Source organism: Pleurodeles waltl, chromosome 1_2 (assembly GCF_031143425.1).
Source record: "Pleurodeles waltl isolate 20211129_DDA chromosome 1_2, aPleWal1.hap1.20221129, whole genome shotgun sequence".
NCBI classification, from domain to species: domain Eukaryota; kingdom Metazoa; phylum Chordata; class Amphibia; order Caudata; family Salamandridae; genus Pleurodeles; species Pleurodeles waltl.
Genome location: NC_090437.1, coordinates 184,732,567 through 184,758,608, shown reverse-complemented (window position 1 = coordinate 184,758,608; position 26,042 = coordinate 184,732,567). Strand labels below are relative to the sequence as shown.

General features: G+C 48.9%; 1 protein-coding gene across 1 annotated transcript in view; it reads left to right on the top strand.

Annotated features, from left to right (window-relative positions):
- The window catches only part of GRHPR (glyoxylate and hydroxypyruvate reductase), a 194,882-nt gene that overhangs the window by 64,918 nt on the left and 103,922 nt on the right, over positions 1-26,042 (top strand). Inside the window, exons 4-5 of the mRNA XM_069237577.1 lie at positions 1,021-1,137; positions 9,351-9,439. Of these exons, the coding sequence (XP_069093678.1) occupies positions 1,021-1,137; positions 9,351-9,439 (206 nt within the window). The remainder of the gene's footprint in view (positions 1-1,020; positions 1,138-9,350; positions 9,440-26,042) is intronic.

The window sequence follows — 26,042 nt, the reverse complement described above, 5'->3', positions numbered from 1 at the left end:
GGCCTGACTCAATTGGTAAACGTATTTCAATTAGTATTGCAGGGGCCCAAAGAAGTTGTAGGGGGAGGGAAGGGCAACGGTACACCGTGTAGTGCATGATATCTGATGATGATACCTGGCTGACTTAAATTGGTCATAAAGGATTATATGGTAACCATACTATGCCAATCATCTAATGTGTTCAGTCCTTATTAACAGTGTCACATTTAGATACCCAGCGACCCTCAGAGCGTGTGACAGAGGACAGATTACCACCCCTTACAGGAGGATGCAGTTGTTCAGTGACTTGCCACGTCAAAACGTTTTCTGATTGGCTGTTTGCTAGGACATGTGTTACCAAGGGAGCATTCTCAGTGCCTCAGGGAATGCTATTTATGATGAATGATGCAGGTCTTGATCATTTGGGTAGTTTGCCCAATGTACAGGAGTCTACATGTGCACCAAATGGCATATATCACATTAGTGGATCTTCAGATTGTAAATTGTTTTAGAGGTTTAAGACATAGTGCCATATTTCAACTTCTTTGTTTTGAACGTTTGTGGACGTTCTGAGCAATTCTGACATTTGCAAAGTCCCATCTTCGAAGATGTAGCACAGTCTAACCATTGAGTGGTACTGTTATATACCGTATTGTGCTGTATATCAGATTCTGATCCCTATCCACCACCTACAGTAAGCCTCAGGCTTCACCTTTCTTGAAGTGGCAAGAGCCTAAAAGGACTAACTTCTTTACTACACTGGATTGCAATAGTATTATGGCCCTAGACACCAGTAGTAAGTGACTGTAACAACTTTGGAAAGTGCACAGTAAGCATGTGCTGCACCAGGAACTCATATCTCTACAAATAGCTAACATAAATTAAGCTCCGACACACAGATTCAACGTTTAAACGTAAAGATAGTGCACTCCCTACCATCTATTCCTTTGGTTGACATATTCACAATAGCTTTATTATATTAAGTGGTTTATTGAAGGATTTAGGGCTCTTTTTCGTTAAACAATGGTCTTTACTTTGCAGAGGTATACGAGTGGGCTACACACCAGATGTGTTGACCGATGCAACTGCTGAACTCTCCGTGGCCCTGCTTCTTGCTACATGTCGTCGCCTACCAGAAGCAGTTGAGGAAGTCAAGAAGTGAGTACCCAAATAACAGGTATCCCATCTGCTTTAAAGTTTATTAGTCAGCAGATAGTGGTTCAGATGCACAGTCAGATCAATTTGATGTTTTTGCACTAAAAAAACTGCTCCCTCTTTTGGAATATTTGCTTTGCTTCTTTGCTCAAAGATAAGCTGTTAGTGGACGAGGAGCTCATTTAGAACTGACCATGGATGCTTGAAGGCACGTCCGTCATACAATGCAATTGCACCATAGGAATTTCCCATCAATTCTCACCTGTGGTCCCTGGGAGGAAAAACTTACCTTAAGTGGGTGGCGAGCTGCCGGGGGGAAACCTTACCTTAAGTGGGTGGCGAGCTGCTGGGAGGAAACCTTACCTTAAGTGGGTGGCGAGCTGCTGGGAGGAAAAACTTACCTTAAGTGGGTGGCGAGCTGCATCAACGGAACTTGAGGTTGTGTTTTTTTGAAGCTCAGGAAGTATGAGTTGCATGAGGACCACCTACACAGCTGCGTTTTACTGCCCACCTCTATGAGCGGAAGTCTTAGTCCCTACACCTTTGGATGAATGCAACAGCTCATTCCTTCCTATGTGACATGGTGTAGCGATAGGTAGAGGAACAGTAAGCGGCAACTCAGTCTATTGCTCAACGGAGTCCTCTGGCTGGACTCTGGTCTCTTAGCTTTGTCTGGGTTATGTGGAGGGCACATTTGTTTATTGTTATGATTTGGGTTTTAAGTGCAAGAGGGACCTCTCTCCCAATATATTGGTACCGTGGGCTATTGCTCATGTCTGCTAACGTACCCCTTGAATATCAAAACCTACAGGAGAATGGCAATTCCTCCTGCGAAATTGAAGCTTGGGAAGAAAACCTGGGGAAGCACAGGAACAACACACTACATATGACCCACACAGGATATCGAGACAGCTAATTCGTGTGCAGTAACATCTGAACACTGTTGTTCTTGAATACTTGTGCATTATAAAAAGATGAGGAATAGGAGTCTTGGGGGTCCAATCTTCAACACAAGGAGCTCACAACTAACCTCTACCTCATGAAATATTGCAGTGTTCTAGGAAAATGTTGCAGACTAGGATTGCTGTGAGCTCTAATGACACAATATGATCATGCAAGTGACATGGTAGATGGATAAAACTCTTATGAATGGTTATACAGTTTTATGAAACACGGGCCACAGTTCCAGTGAGGAATGGTGAGTGGTTAACTCACCATGTTCACAGGATCGTTCTGGATCCTATAAAGAACCGGGATGTCTACCATTCCTTAGGTTCTAATCTCTCCCCTTCCTATTGTTTCTTAAAACTGGAAGTACCAAAATGTCTATTTTCAATCAAAGCAGGGCATCTGGTGTGTGTACTTCTGAGTTCACATCCATTAGGAGACACTTGTACAGCCTTGAAGGAGTTCTGTGCTTCAACTTCACAAGTTGCACGTGACAAGGAGACCAAATTAGTTAAGATCTAAACTGTACAATTTTGACCTGTCCTGAAAGGTATCACTTTACTCAGAAGTTTGTCTAGGTTTGCTGGCCTCCCAGAAGGTCCACAGTAGCAGCAGCACTATTTGAAGTTCCAAACAATAAAGGAAAATATTGTTGTTCGTCATTCATATAGCACTGAAAGGCTACACAGCTCTTAATAAACTTTTCTATGAATAAATGTGATGCAATAAGGAAACACTATCTACGTAGTCTTCATTGCCCTGTAGAAAGTCTAGTTCCTTAGGTTTTCTAGCCATGGTTGTTGGTTCACTTTTTGGGAACATAGAAGTAGAGGAAATCACAGTTAAATAACTGGAGTAAAACAGTAAAGCTGATTTGTGCATCGTTTGGTTTGTGGGCCCTCGTGCATGCTGCATGAATACCTGTATTTTAAAGATGTAGCTGCTGCACTTTACAAAGGGGGCCATGAGATAATAATGAATGCAAATTACAAACTAAAAAGTCACCTGCTCGATCTTGCCTGTTTTAAGAAAGAAGCACAATACATATATATATATTTTAACCTTTGGGAGGCAAACAACATTCCTCCATGGGATCAACAATGCTTTCTATTTACTCTTGGTAAATTATGTTTTGGTCCATTATTAAACTAACTAAACTGTGCTTCCAAGAGGCGGGGCCTGGCAAGACGGCCGACGGGACGCGCTCCGAGTGAGCTCTGCTGTCCCGGCCGATCTTGCAAGTGATCCTGTGGTGCTCAGGGAATTTGGAGCCCAATTCCCCCCCCCGTTGGCACGGTTCGGTGCATTGGGGGTAGCGGCTCCTCCGGTGGCATTTCGGGGACCCCCCGGATTCTGCAATTGTGGAGGGCCTGTACTGGGCCATGAGGATCGCGGCTGGACGGGGCACGGGAAGGCCTATACCGCGCCCCACCCCTGGCTGACTTTTTGCCCCATTCCTGGGGATGAAGGCCGTTCCGTGACCCCCAACCCCACCAACCCCCCCCCCCCCCCCCCCCCTCCACCCCCGCCCAGATGTTGATAGGGGAGCCTGCATTTGTATCTGTCCTTTTTGGGCGGATGCCATTTTTCCACTTCTCGCGGGCGGCGGCCTGCCGTGCGCGGGCCTCCTGCGGAGCCAGAGAGGATCCTGCGGCAAGGGGCCTTTATCCTGCTGGGGCCCGGATCGGAGCTGGATGGGCGCAGTTTGGAGGCGCTGAGGGGGTGCTTGCCTGGCAGTTTTGGAGTGTGGCCTGGGTGCTCTTGTGGATTGAACTGTGGCCCTGGTGTGGAGGGCTGGGATGCCCTGCTGGTGACCTGCCTGGAGGGGTGCATTTTCGGCCCGGTCTGTGGAACCCTTTGGAGTGTGGGGTGACGGCCCTGCTGTGAGGGGCCTCTGCTGGGCCCTCGGAGCCTCTGGACCTGGGACGCCCTGTATCCTGTGGCTATATGGTTATTCGCTCTAGGCCCTTGGGGACCTGACGCCTGTGCTGCCTTGTTTGGAAGTGTGGCCCTGGACTGTATACTATTGCCATTCTCGGACTAAGGTACTGTGGAGCTGCATTTACTGTTATTAACTGGTCGGTGAGATGGGGAGGCATCGGCAGTCCACTACCTCGCAAGGGAATACTATGGAGCAATATACTACGCCCGCCCAGGTGTCGCAGCGCCAGACTCGTATGGGGGGCCTTGAGAGGGTTTGGGAAATGCCGCCCCGGCGGAGGAGCCTTCTCGCCCTAGGCTACTGGCTGCAATACAGGGCTCCCGTGTGGTACTCGAGGGGAAGATCGAGGCTGTGGCTGTGGCTGTGGAGGTGAACATTCATCGGATGGACCTTCATAAGGTTTCTGATAAGGTCAAGGTAACGGAGGGGTCTATTGTGGACTTACAGGCAGAGGTAACCACTCTACGCAGGCAGATGGCACAGGTCACTTCCACGGTGGGGATGTTGCAGAGGACTAGAGGACTCGTAGGGCAGATCCTGTAGGAACAACGTGCGCCTCCTGGGGTTTCCAGAGCAGGCGGAGGGTTCCTCGGCGGCGGGCTTTGTGGAACGATGGATCACGGATGTGCTGAAGCCTGAGGGTCTATCTAGGGTGTTTGTGGTGGAACGAGCGCACAGGGCTTTGGTCGTCCCTCACAGGCCTGGGGTGCCTCCGAGGGCCATCATCGCACGCCTCTTGTATTATAAAGATAGGGACAGTATCCTGCGGGCTACCCGAGAGACTGACCGGGCTGTCTTCGAAAATAGCAAGATCTCTATCTACCTGGACTACACAAAGTCCAGACCTCCAGGAAAGGATTTCTGGAGGTGAAGGCTAAACTGCGTGCCATGAATATCAGATATATGTTGCTATACCCCGCGCGACTGAAGGTGCTTTCTGGGGGCAAGTCGCACTTCTTTGAACATCCTGGGGAGGTCTGGAGATGGTTGGCGATGTGGGACAAGGCAGGCACGGGCCACTCTGTGAGGCCCATCAGGGGGGCTGCTCGTCCTTCTGGTGTGGATGATATGGACTGGAGGAAGCGTGGGGAGAGCCAGACTCCAATCTCTGCTCAGGCAGCTGCTGGTTCCGATGGCAGAGTTGAAATTCAACAGGACGGTACCATGGCTGTTGTGGTTCCTGAAATAACTAATGAGAGTACTGAGCCATCAGACGCATGAATGGAATCGGTTTCTGTTGATACTTGATACTGTTTGATCCTTGTTAGTGTTGTCTACATGGGAGTCCTGGGTGGTTTGTGCTTGTGTCTGAGTGGCGCGGTCTGGGGTCTCGGGCACTGTGAGATGCATGGATATCGGGGGGGAATTTGCATGGAGCTGATTTAATAAGAAGAGGGGGAGAATGTTCTTTTCCTTGCCTGTAACTGATAAGATTCCTGGGCACATTGACTTCTGTTAACGGGATGGGTGGTGTTCAGTTCCACTGTTGGGGTAGGGAGTGGGTTGTTGGCGATTAGGCTGTTGTCCTGGCAGCATACATACACATGGATCTACAGTATGTTTTGAGGTTGCTGTTTTACTGTTTATCCGGGGTGGGTTCTGGGGGGTTGGGGTTCGTTAGTTAGTGCATTTTTGCATGTGGTTGTGGGTTGTATCAGCAGTGCGTGGATGAGTGTGGGACATGGTGTGTGGGCTTACTCTGCTTTCTCTACTTTGGAGGGAGGAGGGAGGAGAAGTACTAGGGATGGGGTTTTTGCACCATTTACATGGGGAGACAGCTTAGCACACTGACATGGAATGTCAGGGGGTTGAAAACATATGCTATGCGTTAAAGGGTGCAACCTTTTCTAAGGTGGCATAAGATTCATATAGCCTGTCTCCAGGAGACGCATTTGACAGAGGAAGAGTCGCAGAAAGTAGAAAGTGGCAGGGGCAGGTGTTCTCCTCGTCCTACTCTTCCTATGCCAGGGTTGTGATGGTCTGGATTGCGCCGGGTGTCACATTTTGTGCATACCTACAGTGAAGCGGATGTAGGTGGGAGATATATACTTGTGCAGGGCGCGCTGGACAGGTTGCCTCTTATTCTCAATATCTATGTGCCTTATGTGGATGACCGAGCGTTCTTTGATAATATTCCTGAGGTCCTGGGGGAGGGTGTTGGAGACCCCCTAATATGGGCAGGAGATTATAATTGTATTTTGGATGCTCAAAGGGATCGCCATCTGTCTAAATTGGGTACCAAGCCTTTGATGGTGAGGTCTCTCACAGAGGTCATGCACAATTTGGGGCTCTGGGATGGATGGAGGGAACTACATCCGGCGAGCAGGGAGTACACTTTTCACTCTAAGACGCATAATACATATAATCGTCTGGACCGTTTCCTTTTGGGTGGTTTCACTTGTTCACAGGTGGGGGACGTCAGGCATCTGGGGAGGTTTTTATCTGATCATGCACCAGTGTTGCTGCAAATGCATTGGGGGTCTGATTCGGAGGTGAGACGCAGTTGGTGCATGCCTACGAATTTTCTGACGATGCGTGCTGTCGTGAGACAATAGCTGTGGCCCTTGAAGATTATATGGATCACAATTGGGGGGTGACAGACTGCCAGGGAGTGGAATGGGAGGCCCTGAAGGCTCTGTTGAGAGGGGTCTGTATAGGCACGGTCTGTGGTGTGTGCAAGCAGATGGAGCAGGAGCTTTCCGGTTCTGAGGAGCTGGGGGAAATCCAACATTGTGTAGAAATAGATGGGGAGATAGACCCAGAGCAGCTCAGATTGTATAAGAAGGTTAGTAGCTGCTGGGAGACCTTAGATAAGGTCAGTCTCAGATCATATAGACAGCACCTTCATAGGGAGGGTGATAAGTCTGGTAAATTACTAGCGTGGATCCTTAAGCGGGAGGTTGAATCTCCTCCCATTTTGCGCATCAGGGATGCTGATGGTGTGCAGGTTACTAATCGGAGGGACATCTTTCAAGTTTTGGTGGCGCACTTGTGGAGCATGTCCTGTGCTGGTGTACTGGTATTGGAGTCTGATTTAGAAGGGTTTCTGCGCCGGATGTGTTTGCCGCGGCTAGAATCGGAACATATGGAGAGTCTAGATGCTGAGATAACAGTGGAGAAAGTGACGGTGGCTGTGGAGGTTCTCTCGAAGGCTAAATCTCTGGGTGGGGGATGGATTCCCAGTCGAGCTGTACCAAACAACTTCTTCTCAGCTGAGAGAGAAGTTGTTGGATGTGTTTTAGGAGGCCCAGGTTCAGGGTATACTCCCGGAAACAATGTGTCAGGGCTTTGTTTGTCTAATGCTTAAGCCTGGTGGGGACCCTTGTGACCCTTCTGCTTATCGCCCACTTACCATGCTGAATAGCGATATAAAGATTCGATGTAAAATACTGGCTACTCGGCTACGTGGAGTGATTCAGGGATTGGTGCATGAAGATCAATGTGGTTTCATACCTGGACGTAGCACAACTTATAATTTACGTCGTTTAACACATGCCCTGCATGAAACTATGGGTGTTGGGGGAAGACTTAGCACTGGTGTCATTGAATCTAGACAAGGCGTTTGACACAGTTGAGTGGGGCTACTTACAGGCAGTGCTGCGCGGAATGGGATTTGGCCCTCACTTCTGCTCTTGGGTTCCTTTGCAGTATACAGCACCTACTGTGCGTGTCCGGGTAGGCGGGGAGCTCTCTGACTCCTGGATAATCAGGAGGGGTACCAGGCAGGGCTGCCCTCTCTCCCCGCTTCTTTTTGCCTTGGCAATGGAACCACTGGAGAAGTGTGGCTCAATGGTTAGAGCGGCAGACCCTGAGGCAGAGCTCTGGCTCAAGACCAGGGTTCAAGTCCCGCTTCGGCAGGTCTTGGGCTCAATTCCCCTTGACCAGATAATTCTCTCCTTGGTGCCTAATCTAATTCATGGGTCTCACTCTGCAACTCTGGGCAATAGCTTGCTTAATCTCCACAACGGCCCCAACAGCGCTTGGATGCCTGGCTTCACCCTTGAGGTGCTCAGGAGTGGGCGCCTCACAGGGAAAAGCCAGGAGGGGTTCCATAGCGGTATGAGTACAGCGCCTTGAGACCCTAACGGGTGAGTAGTGCGCTATACAAGTGCTAATTTACAATTTACTGGCGGTTTGGCTTCGTGGGGAACTGGCGCTTTGGGGCGTACAGGTGGGACGGGTCACTCATATTGTCTCTCTGTATGCTGATGATGCGTTGTTATATCTACGGGAGCCGGGAGTTTCGGTGCCTCTGTTGTTGCGGTTACTGGAAGAATTCGGGGTTATGTCTGGGCCTCGGGTAAACAGGAGGAAGTCACTTATGTTTCCCTTGGGGTCCTTAAGTGGTGCTCCGTTGGAGGATTTGCCGGGGGTAGGGCTCAGGTGGGAGATCGAAAGTTTTAGATACCTGGGCATCTGGGTCACTCATGGTGGAGGCGCATTTGAAGCACAATATTGAGTGGGTTGTGACGGGCTGGAGCGTTCTGTCTCGTTTTGGAATAGGCTGCCTCTTTCGGTTATGGGGACAATACTAGACAACTTTAATAAACTCCTGACAATATCTTCTCACCCCGTGGGGAGGAACAAATCACGTTGCATATTTGTGGCTCCAGTATTATCTCAGTTGTTTGGCTAAGTCGTGCTTTTGTAGCTATTACTCCAAGATATTGGATTAAAGCCCCATAGATGTTTTTGTCCCCCTCATTTGTCGGGAGTGAGGTGTTTTTAGCTACGATGGGACCCTTTCCAGAAATTAGGTAATCGCAAACTGTTTGCATTTGATGTGTAGAGAAGCAGTGCTTTGTCCACTTAACAGAATGAATGTACCTTTTGCTCTTTACAATTACTGAGGGATCCGATGCTGCAAAATGGCACCCAGTGGCAAAAACCTTATTGGGAGGGAAAGGATAGGTGAACGAGATGTCATGATTTAAACTCACCAGTCACTGTCCTTCGCCCGTAGGCACTGTATGAAAACGGAAACAGTACTGTAAGGTAGTGGGTGTTTTGGATAAATTATGTGCATTTATAGCTCTTCTACAAAGGTAATGGTGATGATGTGAAGAGTCGAAACGGGCGTAAATGCTTGTGAAAATGCATAGTGGTAAAAAAAAAATACGTGTTTTTGTATTCTTTAATAAGAGGTCACTTTGTCTGTAGAGTCAGATTAATTGTTGTGTGATACCTACTCGAATATCTAGATTTGTGGAGGCTAGTGGTTAACATTAGTACACTTATTTAAAATAACTTATCCCATTTTCTAGCTTCTGGATGCGGATAGTCAATTATACTGTGTACTTTCTCTTTTGTTTCTACTTTTGAAAAGTGGTGGATGGAAGAGCTGGTCGCCTCTCTGGATGTGCGGATATGGTCTATCTGAAAGCACTGTGGGAATTATTGGACTGGGAAGAATAGGTAACTATGTTTATTTTTACCTAGTTTGCTTTCACTTTTTGATGAATGTTATCTTTATTTAAAGCAGTACTTTGACATGTGTGGCGGAATCTTGAATTGGCCAGAAATAAAGTTGTAGAATGGGGAATGATGGTTCCTTTAAACATATTTGACCCACACGAATTGCAGTCGGTTGCTCTGCCACTATTTCTTGAACCTGCTGTGAATTAAAGGTGTCCAGTTTTGTATGCATGATATTGTGGACTTGAAGTACATTGCAGTCACAGTTGTTGTTGTTTCCCATACACTACAGCAAAAATTGTTTTCAGACATGCAAAAATTAAACTGTGAACTGAAACTAACCTAAACTCCTATCACAGTTATGTTTCAGAGATCACCTAGTGTGCACAGGTGACAGTGACATTCTTGAACTTGCAACCTTTAAGTGAAACCTGTGTTCTGTAAGCGTGTACACTAAATTCATGGTACTGCTTTACCAGGACTTCGGATGTATGTGCTTAATGGTTTAGTATCTGTCTGTGCCAAATACCCTTTATAAGGCCTGTTTTGAGCACCTGTTCATGGTTCGCCGCCACAGCAAAACTATTGAACAAATCAAGGGCAATCTCCTCTCTAAGCGGGAGTAAGGGAACAAGTTTATTTCAGTCATGAAGTCCGTTTGAGCACCATACTCGAGCCTAAGCTTCCAAGTGCCTGGCACATCATAGAATCCAGGATATCCCATTGAAGAAGATGTCCACTGCTTCTCTGAATTTCCGGGAGCTGGAGCGACCCCTGCCCAACTTAGAGATCTATGAGGTCATGCGCCTCATTTTTAGGCGGACCAATACGGTGCCTTCGGGCCCAAGGGGTTCAGTTGAGGAGCCTTCAGGTTCCACACCAGTGGCTTCAGCTATGGCCACTGAGGTCCCCTCCGGATCCACTTGCAGATCTGCACCAACGCTGATCGTACCACTGAGACCTTCCCCGGCTCCTGTTTGTTTGTCGACGATCCCGACGTCGGTAGTGCGCATAATCGCTGTCGACCCGATTCTTATCCCCGCAGATAGTTTGAAAGGGCTATTCCCCTCCTTTCGAATCTGCCCCACCGGCCATGCTTCCATCACTCAGCCAACTTCCGGAGGATCATTTGGCACTTCTTCACCAGGAAGTCGCGGCTCTCTTTGCCAAGAAGCTATAGAGAAAGTCCCTGTGCCAGAAGTAGGTCGTGGTTGTTACTCCCTCTACTTTCTGCTGCCGAAAAAGGACAAGAGCTTATGTCCTATCCTAGACCTTCGGGACCTCAACTACTTCCTCAAGAAAGAGAAATTCAAAATTCTCACCCTGGCTCAGGTTCTGTCTTAGACCCAGGAGACGGGATAGTAGCGTTGGACTTGCAGGACGCTTATTTCCACATCCCCATCCTGCCTGCCCACAGACATTACCTACGATTTGGGGTAGGTCACGAGCACTATCAGTTTACCGTGCTCTCCTTCGGCCTTACAAGCACCCCTTGGATGTTCACGAAAGTGATGGCGGTGGTTGGAGCTCATCTGCGCAGGTTAGGGGTCTCTGTCTTTCCCTACCTCGACGACTGGCTGTTGAAGGCGGACTCTCCCCAGAAAGTCATCTCCCACCTTCAGACTACGGCAAGCCTCCTGCACACGCTGGGGTTCACTTTCAATGTGCCGACTACCTCTCAGACCCTCCCTCTCATCGGAGCTGTTCTGGACACAGTGCAGTTTCGGGCTTATCCTCCTGAAAAGCGAGTCCAAGTTATTCAAGCTATGATTCTGATCTTTCAGGCTCTGTCTTGGGTTTTGGTGAGACTGACTCTGAGGCTGCTGGGCCTCATGGCCTCCTGCATCCTGCTAGTGACACATGCCAGATGGCATATGCGGGCTCTGCAGTGGGACTTGAAATACCAGTGGGCGCAGCATTAGGGAAATCTCTCAGACATGGTCCAGATCTTGGAGGGGACTGCGAAAGACCTGCAGTGATGGCTTTCGAATCTGCATTGGGTCCACGGCAGATTCCCTCTCCCTTCCCCAGCCAGATCTATCCATAGTGACAAATGCGTCTCTTCTGGGTTGGGGCGGCCACATGGGAGAGGCAGAGATCAGAGGCCTCTGGTCTCCGACGGAGTCTGGGCTCCATGTCAACCTTCTTGGGCTCCGGGTGATCAGGCTTGCGTTAAAAGCATTTCTTCCCTCTCCCAAAGGGAAGGTAGTGCAGGTGTTCACTGACAATACTACTGCCATGTGGTACTGCACCAAACAGGGCGGAGTAGGGTCCTGGACCCTTTGTCAGGAGGTACTACGCCTCTGGACGTGGCTGGAACATCAGGGCATTACCCTGGTGGTTCAACATCTGACAGGTTCTCTCAACGTCAGACCTCAAACTCTGCCGTCGATGCACAGCCGATCACGAATGGCTTCTCCATCCAGAGGTGGCACAAGATCTCTTTCAGCAGTGGGGAGAGCCTTGGTTAGATTTGTTCGCCTCCACACGCACAATGTCAGCGGTTTTGCACATTGGAGTTTTCAAGGCGGTACTCACTCAGAGACGCTTTTCGTCTCTAGGGGAACTCCGGCCTCCTTTACGCCTTTCCACGTATACCACTTCTGCCCAGAGTTCTCAAAAAGATCGGGAGCGACCGGGCCCAAGTCATCTTGGTGGCTCCGGACTGGGCACGGGGAGTATGGTATCCAGAGCTATTGGGTATGGCCATCGATCCTCCACTCAGACTGGTTCTTCGGGCAGATCTTCTGTCGCACCAGCAGGGGACAGTTCGCCACCCAAACCTGTCTAATCTCCGCCTTCGTGCATGGAGATTGTGCAGTGACAGTTGACGACTTTTGATCTTCCATCCGAAGTCTGCGATGTTATTTTGTCAGCCAGGCGTCCCTCTACCAAAACGGTATACGCCTGCATAAATTTGTGCCATGGTGCTCCAACAAATTTGTTGATCCCCCTCTCTGCCCCTCTGTCTGAGGTTCTTTTATTCATTCTTTCTTTGGCACAGCAGGGCTCTGCTTTGGGCACCCTTAAAGCGTATTTATCTGCCGTTTTGGCCTTTCTTAGGTTACCTGATCAGCCCTCACTCTTTAAATCTCCTATCGTGAGTAGATTCCTAAAAGGTCTCACCCATTTATTTCCTCCCACTCCATTTATCATGCCTCAGTGGGACCTCAATCTTGTCCTTTCTTATTTAATGTGTACTCCCTTTGAGCCAATGCACAATTGACCTTTGCGGCTCCTCACTTTAAAGATTGTCTTTCTTGTTGCCATCACTTCTGCTCGCAGGGTAAGTGAGCTTCAGGCCCTTTCGTCCAAACCTCCATTCTTGTCTGTGCACCCTGACAAAGTGGTTATGAGCACTAAGGCTTCCTTCCTTCCCAAGGTTGTTACGCCTTTTCATGTAGGCCAGTCCATCACCCTGCCTACTTTTTATGCATCCCCACTCCTTCCCATGAGGAGGTGAGACTCCACCATCTGGACCCAAAAAGAGCGTTGGCGTTCTATCTTAATCGTACTAAAGATTTCCGGGTGGACGATCAACTCTTTGTCGGGTATGTGGGTGCGAAGAAAGGGAAGGCGATGCAAAAACATACCATCTTTCGATGGGTACTTCTTTGCATCAAGATGTGCTACACTTTAGTCAAGAAGCAGCCCCCTGAGGGATTGCGCGCGCTCATTCCACCAGAGCGACTGCTGCTTCCACTGTGTTAGCACACGGAGTTCCTGTCCTGGATATCTGCCAGGCAGCTACTTGGGCATCCCTGCACCCTTTGCTAAACAATGCTGCCTGGACAGTCGGGTCCGTCGGGATGGCTACTTTGGTCGTTCGGTCCTGCAGGACTTTCAAGTATGATCTTGGTTCGCAGCCCACCTCCGTGGATGGCATTGCTTGGGTATCTATTCTAAGGTAAGGAATCTGCAACTAGAAGTCTTTTTCAGATGTACAAGTTACTACCTTCGGTAACTAAATATCTGGTAGAGACATATTCTAGTTGCAGATTCCTTACCGACCCACCCATACTCCCCGCTTGCGAACTGATTTCTAGGGACAGGGATTGCCCCTTCAGGTCCTTAGCTCTGGCGCACCAATCTCAGCGTTCTTAGCGGCTCTGCGCTTTGGTGTGAAAAATCGTTAAACTGACATTATTGCGCTGAGGTGGCGTCTATGTACTACTCCCGACGTCATCACGGTGACTACGACACCCACGGAGTTGACCAACGCCACCTACCGATGCGCAACGATATTGCTTGAAGAAAAATCTCTGGTCCAGTCTGACGCATGGGGGAAATTTTAAAGTAAGGAATCCTCAACTAGAATATGTCTCTACCAGATATTTTGTTACCGAAGGTAAGTAACTTGTACTTCTATGTATACGCCTTTACCACACGCCTGCCGTTACCATATGCATGCTGTTACCATATGCATGCCTTTACTACCCAGGCCTTTACTACACATGCATTTACCATGCATAGCTTTACCTCGCATTTTTGGGAAAGTATGTGTAAGTATGGGCAGGTGTCTGATTAAAAATGTTGGTGTGTTTTGGGAAATATTTTAAAAAATTGTTATATTTATAGGTTAATATATATTATATATATTTATAAGGATTTTTTTTAAACTAGAAAACTTACCTTTATGGATGGGATGTATGGGATATGGGGTGGTGGGTGGGGAATTGCCTTAATACTCGGGTATTAATTTTTGTTCACCGGTCACTGTTCAGCACCTTCCCTGAGGTAATTACTTGGTGCATTTAGAATACTAATTTTGCCCTGTAAAGAAATGGCTCCCTGTTGCAGTTACCCCCCACTTTTTGCCTGATACTGATGCTGACTTGACTGAGAAGTGTGCTGGGACCCTGCTAACCAGGCCCCAGCACCAGTGTTCCTTCACCTAAAATGTACCATTGTATCCACAATTGGCACACCCTGGCATTCAGAGAAGTCCCTTGTAACTGGTACTTCTAGTACCAAGGGCCCTGATGCCAAGAAAGGTCTCTAAGGGCTGCAGCATGTCTTATGCCACCCTAGAGACCCCTCACTCAGCACAGACACACTGCTTACAAGCCTGTGTGTGCTAGTGAGAACAAAATGAGTAAGTCGACATGGCACTCCCCTCAGGGTGCCATGCCAGCCTCTCACTGCCTATGCAGTATAGGTAAGACACCCCTCTAGCAGGCCTTACAGCCCTAAGGCAGGGTGCACTATACCATAGGTGAGGGTACCAGTGCATGAGCACTGTGCCCCTACAGTGTCTAAACAAAACCTTAGACATTGTAAGTGCAGGGTAGCCATAAGAGTATATGGTCTGGGAGTCTGTTTTACACGAACTCCACAGCACCATAATGGCTACACTGAAAACTGGGAAGTTTGGTATCAAACTTCTCAGCACAATAAATGCACACTGATGCCAGTGTACATTTTATTGTAAAATACACCACAGAGGGCACCTTAGAGGTGCCCCCTGAAACTTAACCAACTATCTGTGTAGGCTGACTGGTTCCAGCAGCCTGCCACACTAGAGACATGTTGCTGGCCCCATGGGGAGAGTGCCTTTGTCACTCTGAGGCCAGTAACAAAGCCTGCACTGGGTGGAGATGCTAACACCTCCCCCAGGCAGGAGCTGTGACACCTGGCGGTGAGCCTCAAAGGCTCACCCCTTTGTCACAGCCCAGCAGGGCACTCCAGCTTAGTGGAGTTGCCCGCCCCCTCCGGCCACGGCCCCCACTTTTGGCGGCAAGGCTGGAGGGAACAAAGAAAGCTACAAGGAGGAGTCACTGGCCAGTCAGGACAGCCCCTAAGGTGTCCTGAGCTGAAGTGACTCTTACTTTTAGAAATCCTCCATCTTGCAGATGGAGGATTCCCCCAATAGGGTTAGGATTGTGACCCCCTCCCCTTGGGAGGAGGCACAAAGAGGGTGTACCCACCCTCAGGGCTAGTAGCCATTGGCTACTAACCCCCCAGACCTAAACACGCCCTTAAATTTAGTATTTAAGGGCTACCCTGAACCCTAGAAAATTAGATTCCTGCAACTACAAGAAGAAGGACTGCCCAGCTGAAAACCCCTGCAGCGGAAGACCAGAAGACGACAACTGCCTTGGCTCCAGAAACTCACCGGCCTGTCTCCTGCCTTCCAAAGATCCTGCTCCAGCGACGCCTTCCAAAGGGACCAGCGACCTCGACATCCTCTGAGGACTGCCCCTGCTTCGAAAAGACAAGAAACTCCCGAGGACAGCGGACCTGCTCCAAGAAAAGCTGCAACTTTGTTTCCAGCAGCTTTAAAGAACCCTGCAAGCTCCCCGCAAGAAGCGTGAGACTTGCAACACTGCACCCGGCGACCCCGACTCGGCTGGTGGAGATCCAACACCTCAGGAGGGACCCCAGGACTACTCTGATACTGTGAGTACCAAAACCTGTCCCCCCTGAGCCCCCACAGCGCCGCCTGCAGAGGGAATCCCGAGGCTTCCCCTGACCGCGACTCTTTGAACCTAAAGTCCCGACGCCTGGGAGAGACCCTGCACCCGCAGCCCCCAGGACCTGAAGGACCGGACTTTCACTGGAGAAGTGACCCCCAGGAGTCCCTCTCCCTTGCCCAAGTGGAGGTTTCCCCGAGGAATCCCCCCCTTGCCTGCCTGCAGCGCTGAAGAGATCCCGAGATCTCTCATAGACTAACATTGCGAACCCGACGCTGGTTTCTACACTGCACCCGGCCGCCCCCGCGCCGCTGAGGGTGAAATTTCTGTGTGGACTTGTGTCCCCCCCCGGTGCCCTACAAAACCCCCCTGGTCTGCCCTCCGAAGACGCGGGTACTTACCTGCAAGCAGACCGGAACCGGGGCACCCCCTTCTCTCCATTCTAGCCTATGTGTTTTGGGCACCACTTTGAACTCTGCACCTGACCGGCCCTGAGCTGCTGGTGTGGTGACTTTGGGGTTGCTCTGAACCCCCAACGGTGGGCTACCTTGGACCAAGAACTAAGCCCTGTAAGTGTCTTACTTACCTGGTTAACCTAACAAATACTTACCTCCCCTAGGAACTGTGAAAATTGCACTAAGTGTCCACTTTTAAAACAGCTATTTGTGAATAACTTGAAAAGTATACATGCAATTTTGATGATTTGAAGTTCCTAAAGTACTTACCTGCAATACCTTTCGAATGAGATATTACATGTAGAATTTGAACCTGTGGTTCTTAAAATAAACTAAGAAAAGATATTTTTCTATACAAAAACCTATTGGCTGGATTTGTCTCTGAGTGTGTGTACCTCATTTATTGTCTATGTGTATGTACAACAAATGCTTAACACTACTCCTTGGATAAGCCTACTGCTCGACCACACTACCACAAAATAGAGCATTAGTATTATCTATTTTTACCACTATTTTGCCTCTAAGGGGAACCCTTGGACTCTGTGCATGCTATTCCTTACTTTGAAATAGCACATACAGAGCCAACTTCCTACATTGGTGGATCAGCGGTGGGGTACAAGACTTTGCATTTGCTGGACTACTCAGCCAATACCTGATCACACGACAAATTCCAAAATTGTCATTAGAAATTCATTTTTGCAATTTGAAATTTTTCTAAATTCTTAAAAGTCCTGCTAGGGCCTTGTGTGTTAAGTCCCTGTTTAGCATTGTTTTTTAGAGTTTAAAAGTTTGTTAAAAGTTTGAAATTAGATTCTAGAAACAGTTTTAGATTCTTTAAAAAGCCTTCCAACTTTTAGCAAAATAATGTCTGATACAGAGATGAATGTGGTGGAAACTCGACACCACACCTTACCTCCATCTTAAGATGAGGGAGCTAAGGTCTCTCTGTAATATAAAGAAAATAACCATTGGCTCCAGACCTACCAAAATTCAGCTCCAGGAGCTGTTGGCAGAGTTTGAAAAAGCCAACCCCTCTGAGGATGACTTCACAGAGGAAGAAATTAGTGACTTGGAGGGCAATTCCCCCCTTCCAGTCCTAAATAGGGAGACCAGGGCCTCTCAAGCCCTGTCTCCAAAAATGATAGTCAGAAATGTTGCTTCCCTCACAGGAGGGTCCAGCATTTCTGAAATCACTGAGGATGCTCTCAGTGAAGATGACCCCCTGTTAGCCAGGATGGTCAAAAGATTGGCTTTGGAAAAGCAGCTCCTAGCCATAGAAAGGGAAAGAAAAGAGATGGGCCTAGGTCCCATCAATGGTGGCAGCAACTTAAATAGGGTCAGAGATTCTCCTGACATCCTAAAAATCCCCAAAGGGATTGTAACAAAATATGAAGATGGTGATGACATCACCAAATGGTTCACAGCTTTTGAGAGGGCTTGTGTAACCAGAAAAGTAAACAGATCTCACTGGGGTGCTCTCCTTTGGGAAATGTTCACTGGAAAGTGTAGGGATAGACTCCTCACACTCTCTGGAAAAGATGCAGAATCTTATGACCTCATGAAGGGTACCCTGATTGAGGGCTTTGGATTCTCCACTGAGGAGTATAGAATTAGATTCAGGGGGGCTCAAAAATCCTCGAGCCAGACCTGGGTTGATTTTGTAGACTACTCAGTAAAAACACTGGATGGTTGGTTAACTGGAAATGAAGTGTGTGACTATGTTGGGCTTTATAATTTGTTTATGAAAGAACACATTTTAAGTAACTGCTTCAATGAAAAGTTGCATCAGTATCTGGTAGACCTAGGTCCAATTTCTCCCCAAGAATTGGGAAAGAAGGCAGACCACTGTGTCAAGACTAGGGTAACCAAAACTTCCACTGGGGGTGACCAAAAGAAAGGGGTTACAAAAACTCCCCAGGAGAAAGTGGGTGACACTAGAAACAAAGAAAAAGAGTCCTCTGTAGGCCCCCAAAAACCAGAACAGGTGGGTGGGCCCCAAGACACAACCCAAAACAAAGGTGGGTACCAGGGTAAGAACTGGGATGCCACTAAGGCATGGTGCCACAACTGTAAACAGTCTGGGCACCACACCAAGGACACTTCTTGTCCCAAAAACAAACCCCAGAACAAAATTCCAGGGGTAACCAGTGTAGCCATGGGAGATGACTCCTCAGATGAGGAGGTCTTCCTAGCCTTCAACTGGAAACAGGGCCCAACAGGTGAGTTGGAGATTCCAGAGGGAAGTAGACACTTCCACCACCTACTGGTGAATGGAATCCCAACCACTGCCCTGAGAGACACTTGTGCCAGTCACACTATTGTGCATGACAGGCTGGTGCTCTCAAACCAGTACATCCCAGGTGAGACTGCCAGGGTAAGAGTTAGCCTAGACAGGGTCACTAAGAGGCCTGTGGCTTTAGTGCCCATAGAAGTGGGTGGCACTCTTAGCTGGAGAAGGGTAGTAGTCAGTACCGACCTCCCCCTTGATTGTCTCCTTGGAAATGACTACCCAGAGGTTAGTCAGAGCTCAAGAGAGGAACTGGTCCAGTGCCAGTCCTCTCCCAAGGATTCTGGAAGTCCTGCCTCTGCAGTAAATGCAAGCAGGCCCCAGAAGAAGAAGAAAAGAAAACAGAGTAGGAAGGGTGGACAACCTTTAGCCAAGGTTACAGCAAGCCAAGGAGATTCTGCTCCAGTAGGGGAGAACTCCAAAAATGGCCCTGATAAAGTCCAACCTGACCCACAAGAAGTCCTGGCTAGTCAGGCAACTGTTAAACCTGAGTGGGTGGCTCCTCAGCTAACAGAAGAAAGAGTGGAAGAAGGGTGTTTACTACAAGATGTGGTAACCCCCCACTCCAATACAGCAGACAGGCAACCTGAACCCAAAGAAGCCTGTAACTTAGCCCCTTCCCTTTTAGGTGAAGAGCTAAAGGTGTGGTTCTGGGCACTGACAGCTGTCAGTGGCCTCTGCTGGGTGTTAGCCTTTATGGCTGCACTATCCTTAGCATGGTGGTCTGACCCCATGCCAAATAGCAAGTTAGGCCCCCTGACCCTATTGGTCATGGTGGGGTTACTCCAGCTCTGGGTAACCTCTCTGGGTAAGCTAGGGGTAACCCTGGCCAAGATAAGGTTAGCAGAGGTGGATACCTCTAAGACCAAAATAGAAAGAATGGGTGGAGACATTGAAGAGGCAGACAAGAGGCAATTCAGACTAGGTCCTATCACTGTGGAAGTAGGTCAGTTCCCCAAAGGGAATGACCTGAACAGAAGGATGTAAGGCAGAGTAGGCCCTGCAACTAACCAGCCTATTTCTCCTACTCTTCCTCGCCTGACAGACTAGGAAGACTCTCCCAGCTTGGGCTGAGTCTCCTGGCCTGTGGGCTGGGGGGGGCTTGTGTAAAGAAATGGCTCCCTGTTGCAGTTACCCCCCACTTTTTGCCTGATACTGATGCTGACTTGACTGAGAAGTGTGCTGGGACCCTGCTAACCAGGCCCCAGCACCAGTGTTCCTTCACCTAAAATGTACCATTGTATCCACAATTGGCACACCCTGGCATTCAGAGAAGTCCCTTGTAACTGGTACTTCTAGTACCAAGGGCCCTGATGCCAAGAAAGGTCTCTAAGGGCTGCAGCATGTCTTATGCCACCCTAGAGACCCCTCACTCAGCACAGACACACTGCTTACAAGCCTGTGTGTGCTAGTGAGAACAAAATGAGTAAGTCGACATGGCACTCCCCTCAGGGTGCCATGCCAGCCTCTCACTGCCTATGCAGTATAGGTAAGACACCCCTCTAGCAGGCCTTACAGCCCTAAGGCAGGGTGCACTATACCATAGGTGAGGGTACCAGTGCATGAGCACTGTGCCCCTACAGTGTCTAAACAAAACCTTAGACATTGTAAGTGCAGGGTAGCCATAAGAGTATATGGTCTGGGAGTCTGTTTTACACGAACTCCACAGCACCATAATGGCTACACTGAAAACTGGGAAGTTTGGTATCAAACTTCTCAGCACAATAAATGCACACTGATGCCAGTGTACATTTTATTGTAAAATACACCACAGAGGGCACCTTAGAGGTGCCCCCTGAAACTTAACCAACTATCTGTGTAGGCTGACTGGTTCCAGCAGCCTGCCACACTAGAGACATGTTGCTGGCCCCATGGGGAGAGTGCCTTTGTCACTCTGAGGCCAGTAACAAAGCCTGCACTGGGTGGAGATGCTAACACCTCCCCCAGGCAGGAGCTGTGACACCTGGCGGTGAGCCTCAAAGGCTCACCCCTTTGTCACAGCCCAGCAGGGCACTCCAGCTTAGTGGAGTTGCCCGCCCCCTCCGGCCACGGCCCCCACTTTTGGCGGCAAGGCTGGAGGGAACAAAGAAAGCTACAAGGAGGAGTCACTGGCCAGTCAGGACAGCCCCTAAGGTGTCCTGAGCTGAAGTGACTCTTACTTTTAGAAATCCTCCATCTTGCAGATGGAGGATTCCCCCAATAGGGTTAGGATTGTGACCCCCTCCCCTTGGGAGGAGGCACAAAGAGGGTGTACCCACCCTCAGGGCTAGTAGCCATTGGCTACTAACCCCCCAGACCTAAACACGCCCTTAAATTTAGTATTTAAGGGCTACCCTGAACCCTAGAAAATTAGATTCCTGCAACTACAAGAAGAAGGACTGCCCAGCTGAAAACCCCTGCAGCGGAAGACCAGAAGACGACAACTGCCTTGGCTCCAGAAACTCACCGGCCTGTCTCCTGCCTTCCAAAGATCCTGCTCCAGCGACGCCTTCCAAAGGGACCAGCGACCTCGACATCCTCTGAGGACTGCCCCTGCTTCGAAAAGACAAGAAACTCCCGAGGACAGCGGACCTGCTCCAAGAAAAGCTGCAACTTTGTTTCCAGCAGCTTTAAAGAACCCTGCAAGCTCCCCGCAAGAAGCGTGAGACTTGCAACACTGCACCCGGCGACCCCGACTCGGCTGGTGGAGATCCAACACCTCAGGAGGGACCCCAGGACTACTCTGATACTGTGAGTACCAAAACCTGTCCCCCCTGAGCCCCCACAGCGCCGCCTGCAGAGGGAATCCCGAGGCTTCCCCTGACCGCGACTCTTTGAACCTAAAGTCCCGACGCCTGGGAGAGACCCTGCACCCGCAGCCCCCAGGACCTGAAGGACCGGACTTTCACTGGAGAAGTGACCCCCAGGAGTCCCTCTCCCTTGCCCAAGTGGAGGTTTCCCCGAGGAATCCCCCCCTTGCCTGCCTGCAGCGCTGAAGAGATCCCGAGATCTCTCATAGACTAACATTGCGAACCCGACGCTGGTTTCTACACTGCACCCGGCCGCCCCCGCGCCGCTGAGGGTGAAATTTCTGTGTGGACTTGTGTCCCCCCCCGGTGCCCTACAAAACCCCCCTGGTCTGCCCTCCGAAGACGCGGGTACTTACCTGCAAGCAGACCGGAACCGGGGCACCCCCTTCTCTCCATTCTAGCCTATGTGTTTTGGGCACCACTTTGAACTCTGCACCTGACCGGCCCTGAGCTGCTGGTGTGGTGACTTTGGGGTTGCTCTGAACCCCCAACGGTGGGCTACCTTGGACCAAGAACTAAGCCCTGTAAGTGTCTTACTTACCTGGTTAACCTAACAAATACTTACCTCCCCTAGGAACTGTGAAAATTGCACTAAGTGTCCACTTTTAAAACAGCTATTTGTGAATAACTTGAAAAGTATACATGCAATTTTGATGATTTGAAGTTCCTAAAGTACTTACCTGCAATACCTTTCGAATGAGATATTACATGTAGAATTTGAACCTGTGGTTCTTAAAATAAACTAAGAAAAGATATTTTTCTATACAAAAACCTATTGGCTGGATTTGTCTCTGAGTGTGTGTACCTCATTTATTGTCTATGTGTATGTACAACAAATGCTTAACACTACTCCTTGGATAAGCCTACTGCTCGACCACACTACCACAAAATAGAGCATTAGTATTATCTATTTTTACCACTATTTTGCCTCTAAGGGGAACCCTTGGACTCTGTGCATGCTATTCCTTACTTTGAAATAGCACATACAGAGCCAACTTCCTACATTGGTGGATCAGCGGTGGGGTACAAGACTTTGCATTTGCTGGACTACTCAGCCAATACCTGATCACACGACAAATTCCAAAATTGTCATTAGAAATTCATTTTTGCAATTTGAAATTTTTCTAAATTCTTAAAAGTCCTGCTAGGGCCTTGTGTGTTAAGTCCCTGTTTAGCATTGTTTTTTAGAGTTTAAAAGTTTGTTAAAAGTTTGAAATTAGATTCTAGAAACAGTTTTAGATTCTTTAAAAAGCCTTCCAACTTTTAGCAAAATAATGTCTGATACAGAGATGAATGTGGTGGAAACTCGACACCACACCTTACCTCCATCTTAAGATGAGGGAGCTAAGGTCTCTCTGTAATATAAAGAAAATAACCATTGGCTCCAGACCTACCAAAATTCAGCTCCAGGAGCTGTTGGCAGAGTTTGAAAAAGCCAACCCCTCTGAGGATGACTTCACAGAGGAAGAAATTAGTGACTTGGAGGGCAATTCCCCCCTTCCAGTCCTAAATAGGGAGACCAGGGCCTCTCAAGCCCTGTCTCCAAAAATGATAGTCAGAAATGTTGCTTCCCTCACAGGAGGGTCCAGCATTTCTGAAATCACTGAGGATGCTCTCAGTGAAGATGACCCCCTGTTAGCCAGGATGGTCAAAAGATTGGCTTTGGAAAAGCAGCTCCTAGCCATAGAAAGGGAAAGAAAAGAGATGGGCCTAGGTCCCATCAATGGTGGCAGCAACTTAAATAGGGTCAGAGATTCTCCTGACATCCTAAAAATCCCCAAAGGGATTGTAACAAAATATGAAGATGGTGATGACATCACCAAATGGTTCACAGCTTTTGAGAGGGCTTGTGTAACCAGAAAAGTAAACAGATCTCACTGGGGTGCTCTCCTTTGGGAAATGTTCACTGGAAAGTGTAGGGATAGACTCCTCACACTCTCTGGAAAAGATGCAGAATCTTATGACCTCATGAAGGGTACCCTGATTGAGGGCTTTGGATTCTCCACTGAGGAGTATAGAATTAGATTCAGGGGGGCTCAAAAATCCTCGAGCCAGACCTGGGTTGATTTTGTAGACTACTCAGTAAAAACACTGGATGGTTGGTTAACTGGAAATGAAGTGTGTGACTATGTTGGGCTTTATAATTTGTTTATGAAAGAACACATTTTAAGTAACTGCTTCAATGAAAAGTTGCATCAGTATCTGGTAGACCTAGGTCCAATTTCTCCCCAAGAATTGGGAAAGAAGGCAGACCACTGTGTCAAGACTAGGGTAACCAAAACTTCCACTGGGGGTGACCAAAAGAAAGGGGTTACAAAAACTCCCCAGGAGAAAGTGGGTGACACTAGAAACAAAGAAAAAGAGTCCTCTGTAGGCCCCCAAAAACCAGAACAGGTGGGTGGGCCCCAAGACACAACCCAAAACAAAGGTGGGTACCAGGGTAAGAACTGGGATGCCACTAAGGCATGGTGCCACAACTGTAAACAGTCTGGGCACCACACCAAGGACACTTCTTGTCCCAAAAACAAACCCCAGAACAAAATTCCAGGGGTAACCAGTGTAGCCATGGGAGATGACTCCTCAGATGAGGAGGTCTTCCTAGCCTTCAACTGGAAACAGGGCCCAACAGGTGAGTTGGAGATTCCAGAGGGAAGTAGACACTTCCACCACCTACTGGTGAATGGAATCCCAACCACTGCCCTGAGAGACACTTGTGCCAGTCACACTATTGTGCATGACAGGCTGGTGCTCTCAAACCAGTACATCCCAGGTGAGACTGCCAGGGTAAGAGTTAGCCTAGACAGGGTCACTAAGAGGCCTGTGGCTTTAGTGCCCATAGAAGTGGGTGGCACTCTTAGCTGGAGAAGGGTAGTAGTCAGTACCGACCTCCCCCTTGATTGTCTCCTTGGAAATGACTACCCAGAGGTTAGTCAGAGCTCAAGAGAGGAACTGGTCCAGTGCCAGTCCTCTCCCAAGGATTCTGGAAGTCCTGCCTCTGCAGTAAATGCAAGCAGGCCCCAGAAGAAGAAGAAAAGAAAACAGAGTAGGAAGGGTGGACAACCTTTAGCCAAGGTTACAGCAAGCCAAGGAGATTCTGCTCCAGTAGGGGAGAACTCCAAAAATGGCCCTGATAAAGTCCAACCTGACCCACAAGAAGTCCTGGCTAGTCAGGCAACTGTTAAACCTGAGTGGGTGGCTCCTCAGCTAACAGAAGAAAGAGTGGAAGAAGGGTGTTTACTACAAGATGTGGTAACCCCCCACTCCAATACAGCAGACAGGCAACCTGAACCCAAAGAAGCCTGTAACTTAGCCCCTTCCCTTTTAGGTGAAGAGCTAAAGGTGTGGTTCTGGGCACTGACAGCTGTCAGTGGCCTCTGCTGGGTGTTAGCCTTTATGGCTGCACTATCCTTAGCATGGTGGTCTGACCCCATGCCAAATAGCAAGTTAGGCCCCCTGACCCTATTGGTCATGGTGGGGTTACTCCAGCTCTGGGTAACCTCTCTGGGTAAGCTAGGGGTAACCCTGGCCAAGATAAGGTTAGCAGAGGTGGATACCTCTAAGACCAAAATAGAAAGAATGGGTGGAGACATTGAAGAGGCAGACAAGAGGCAATTCAGACTAGGTCCTATCACTGTGGAAGTAGGTCAGTTCCCCAAAGGGAATGACCTGAACAGAAGGATGTAAGGCAGAGTAGGCCCTGCAACTAACCAGCCTATTTCTCCTACTCTTCCTCGCCTGACAGACTAGGAAGACTCTCCCAGCTTGGGCTGAGTCTCCTGGCCTGTGGGCTGGGGGGGGCTTGTGTAAAGAAATGGCTCCCTGTTGCAGTTACCCCCCACTTTTTGCCTGATACTGATGCTGACTTGACTGAGAAGTGTGCTGGGACCCTGCTAACCAGGCCCCAGCACCAGTGTTCCTTCACCTAAAATGTACCATTGTATCCACAATTGGCACACCCTGGCATTCAGAGAAGTCCCTTGTAACTGGTACTTCTAGTACCAAGGGCCCTGATGCCAAGAAAGGTCTCTAAGGGCTGCAGCATGTCTTATGCCACCCTAGAGACCCCTCACTCAGCACAGACACACTGCTTACAAGCCTGTGTGTGCTAGTGAGAACAAAATGAGTAAGTCGACATGGCACTCCCCTCAGGGTGCCATGCCAGCCTCTCACTGCCTATGCAGTATAGGTAAGACACCCCTCTAGCAGGCCTTACAGCCCTAAGGCAGGGTGCACTATACCATAGGTGAGGGTACCAGTGCATGAGCACTGTGCCCCTACAGTGTCTAAACAAAACCTTAGACATTGTAAGTGCAGGGTAGCCATAAGAGTATATGGTCTGGGAGTCTGTTTTACACGAACTCCACAGCACCATAATGGCTACACTGAAAACTGGGAAGTTTGGTATCAAACTTCTCAGCACAATAAATGCACACTGATGCCAGTGTACATTTTATTGTAAAATACACCACAGAGGGCACCTTAGAGGTGCCCCCTGAAACTTAACCAACTATCTGTGTAGGCTGACTGGTTCCAGCAGCCTGCCACACTAGAGACATGTTGCTGGCCCCATGGGGAGAGTGCCTTTGTCACTCTGAGGCCAGTAACAAAGCCTGCACTGGGTGGAGATGCTAACACCTCCCCCAGGCAGGAGCTGTGACA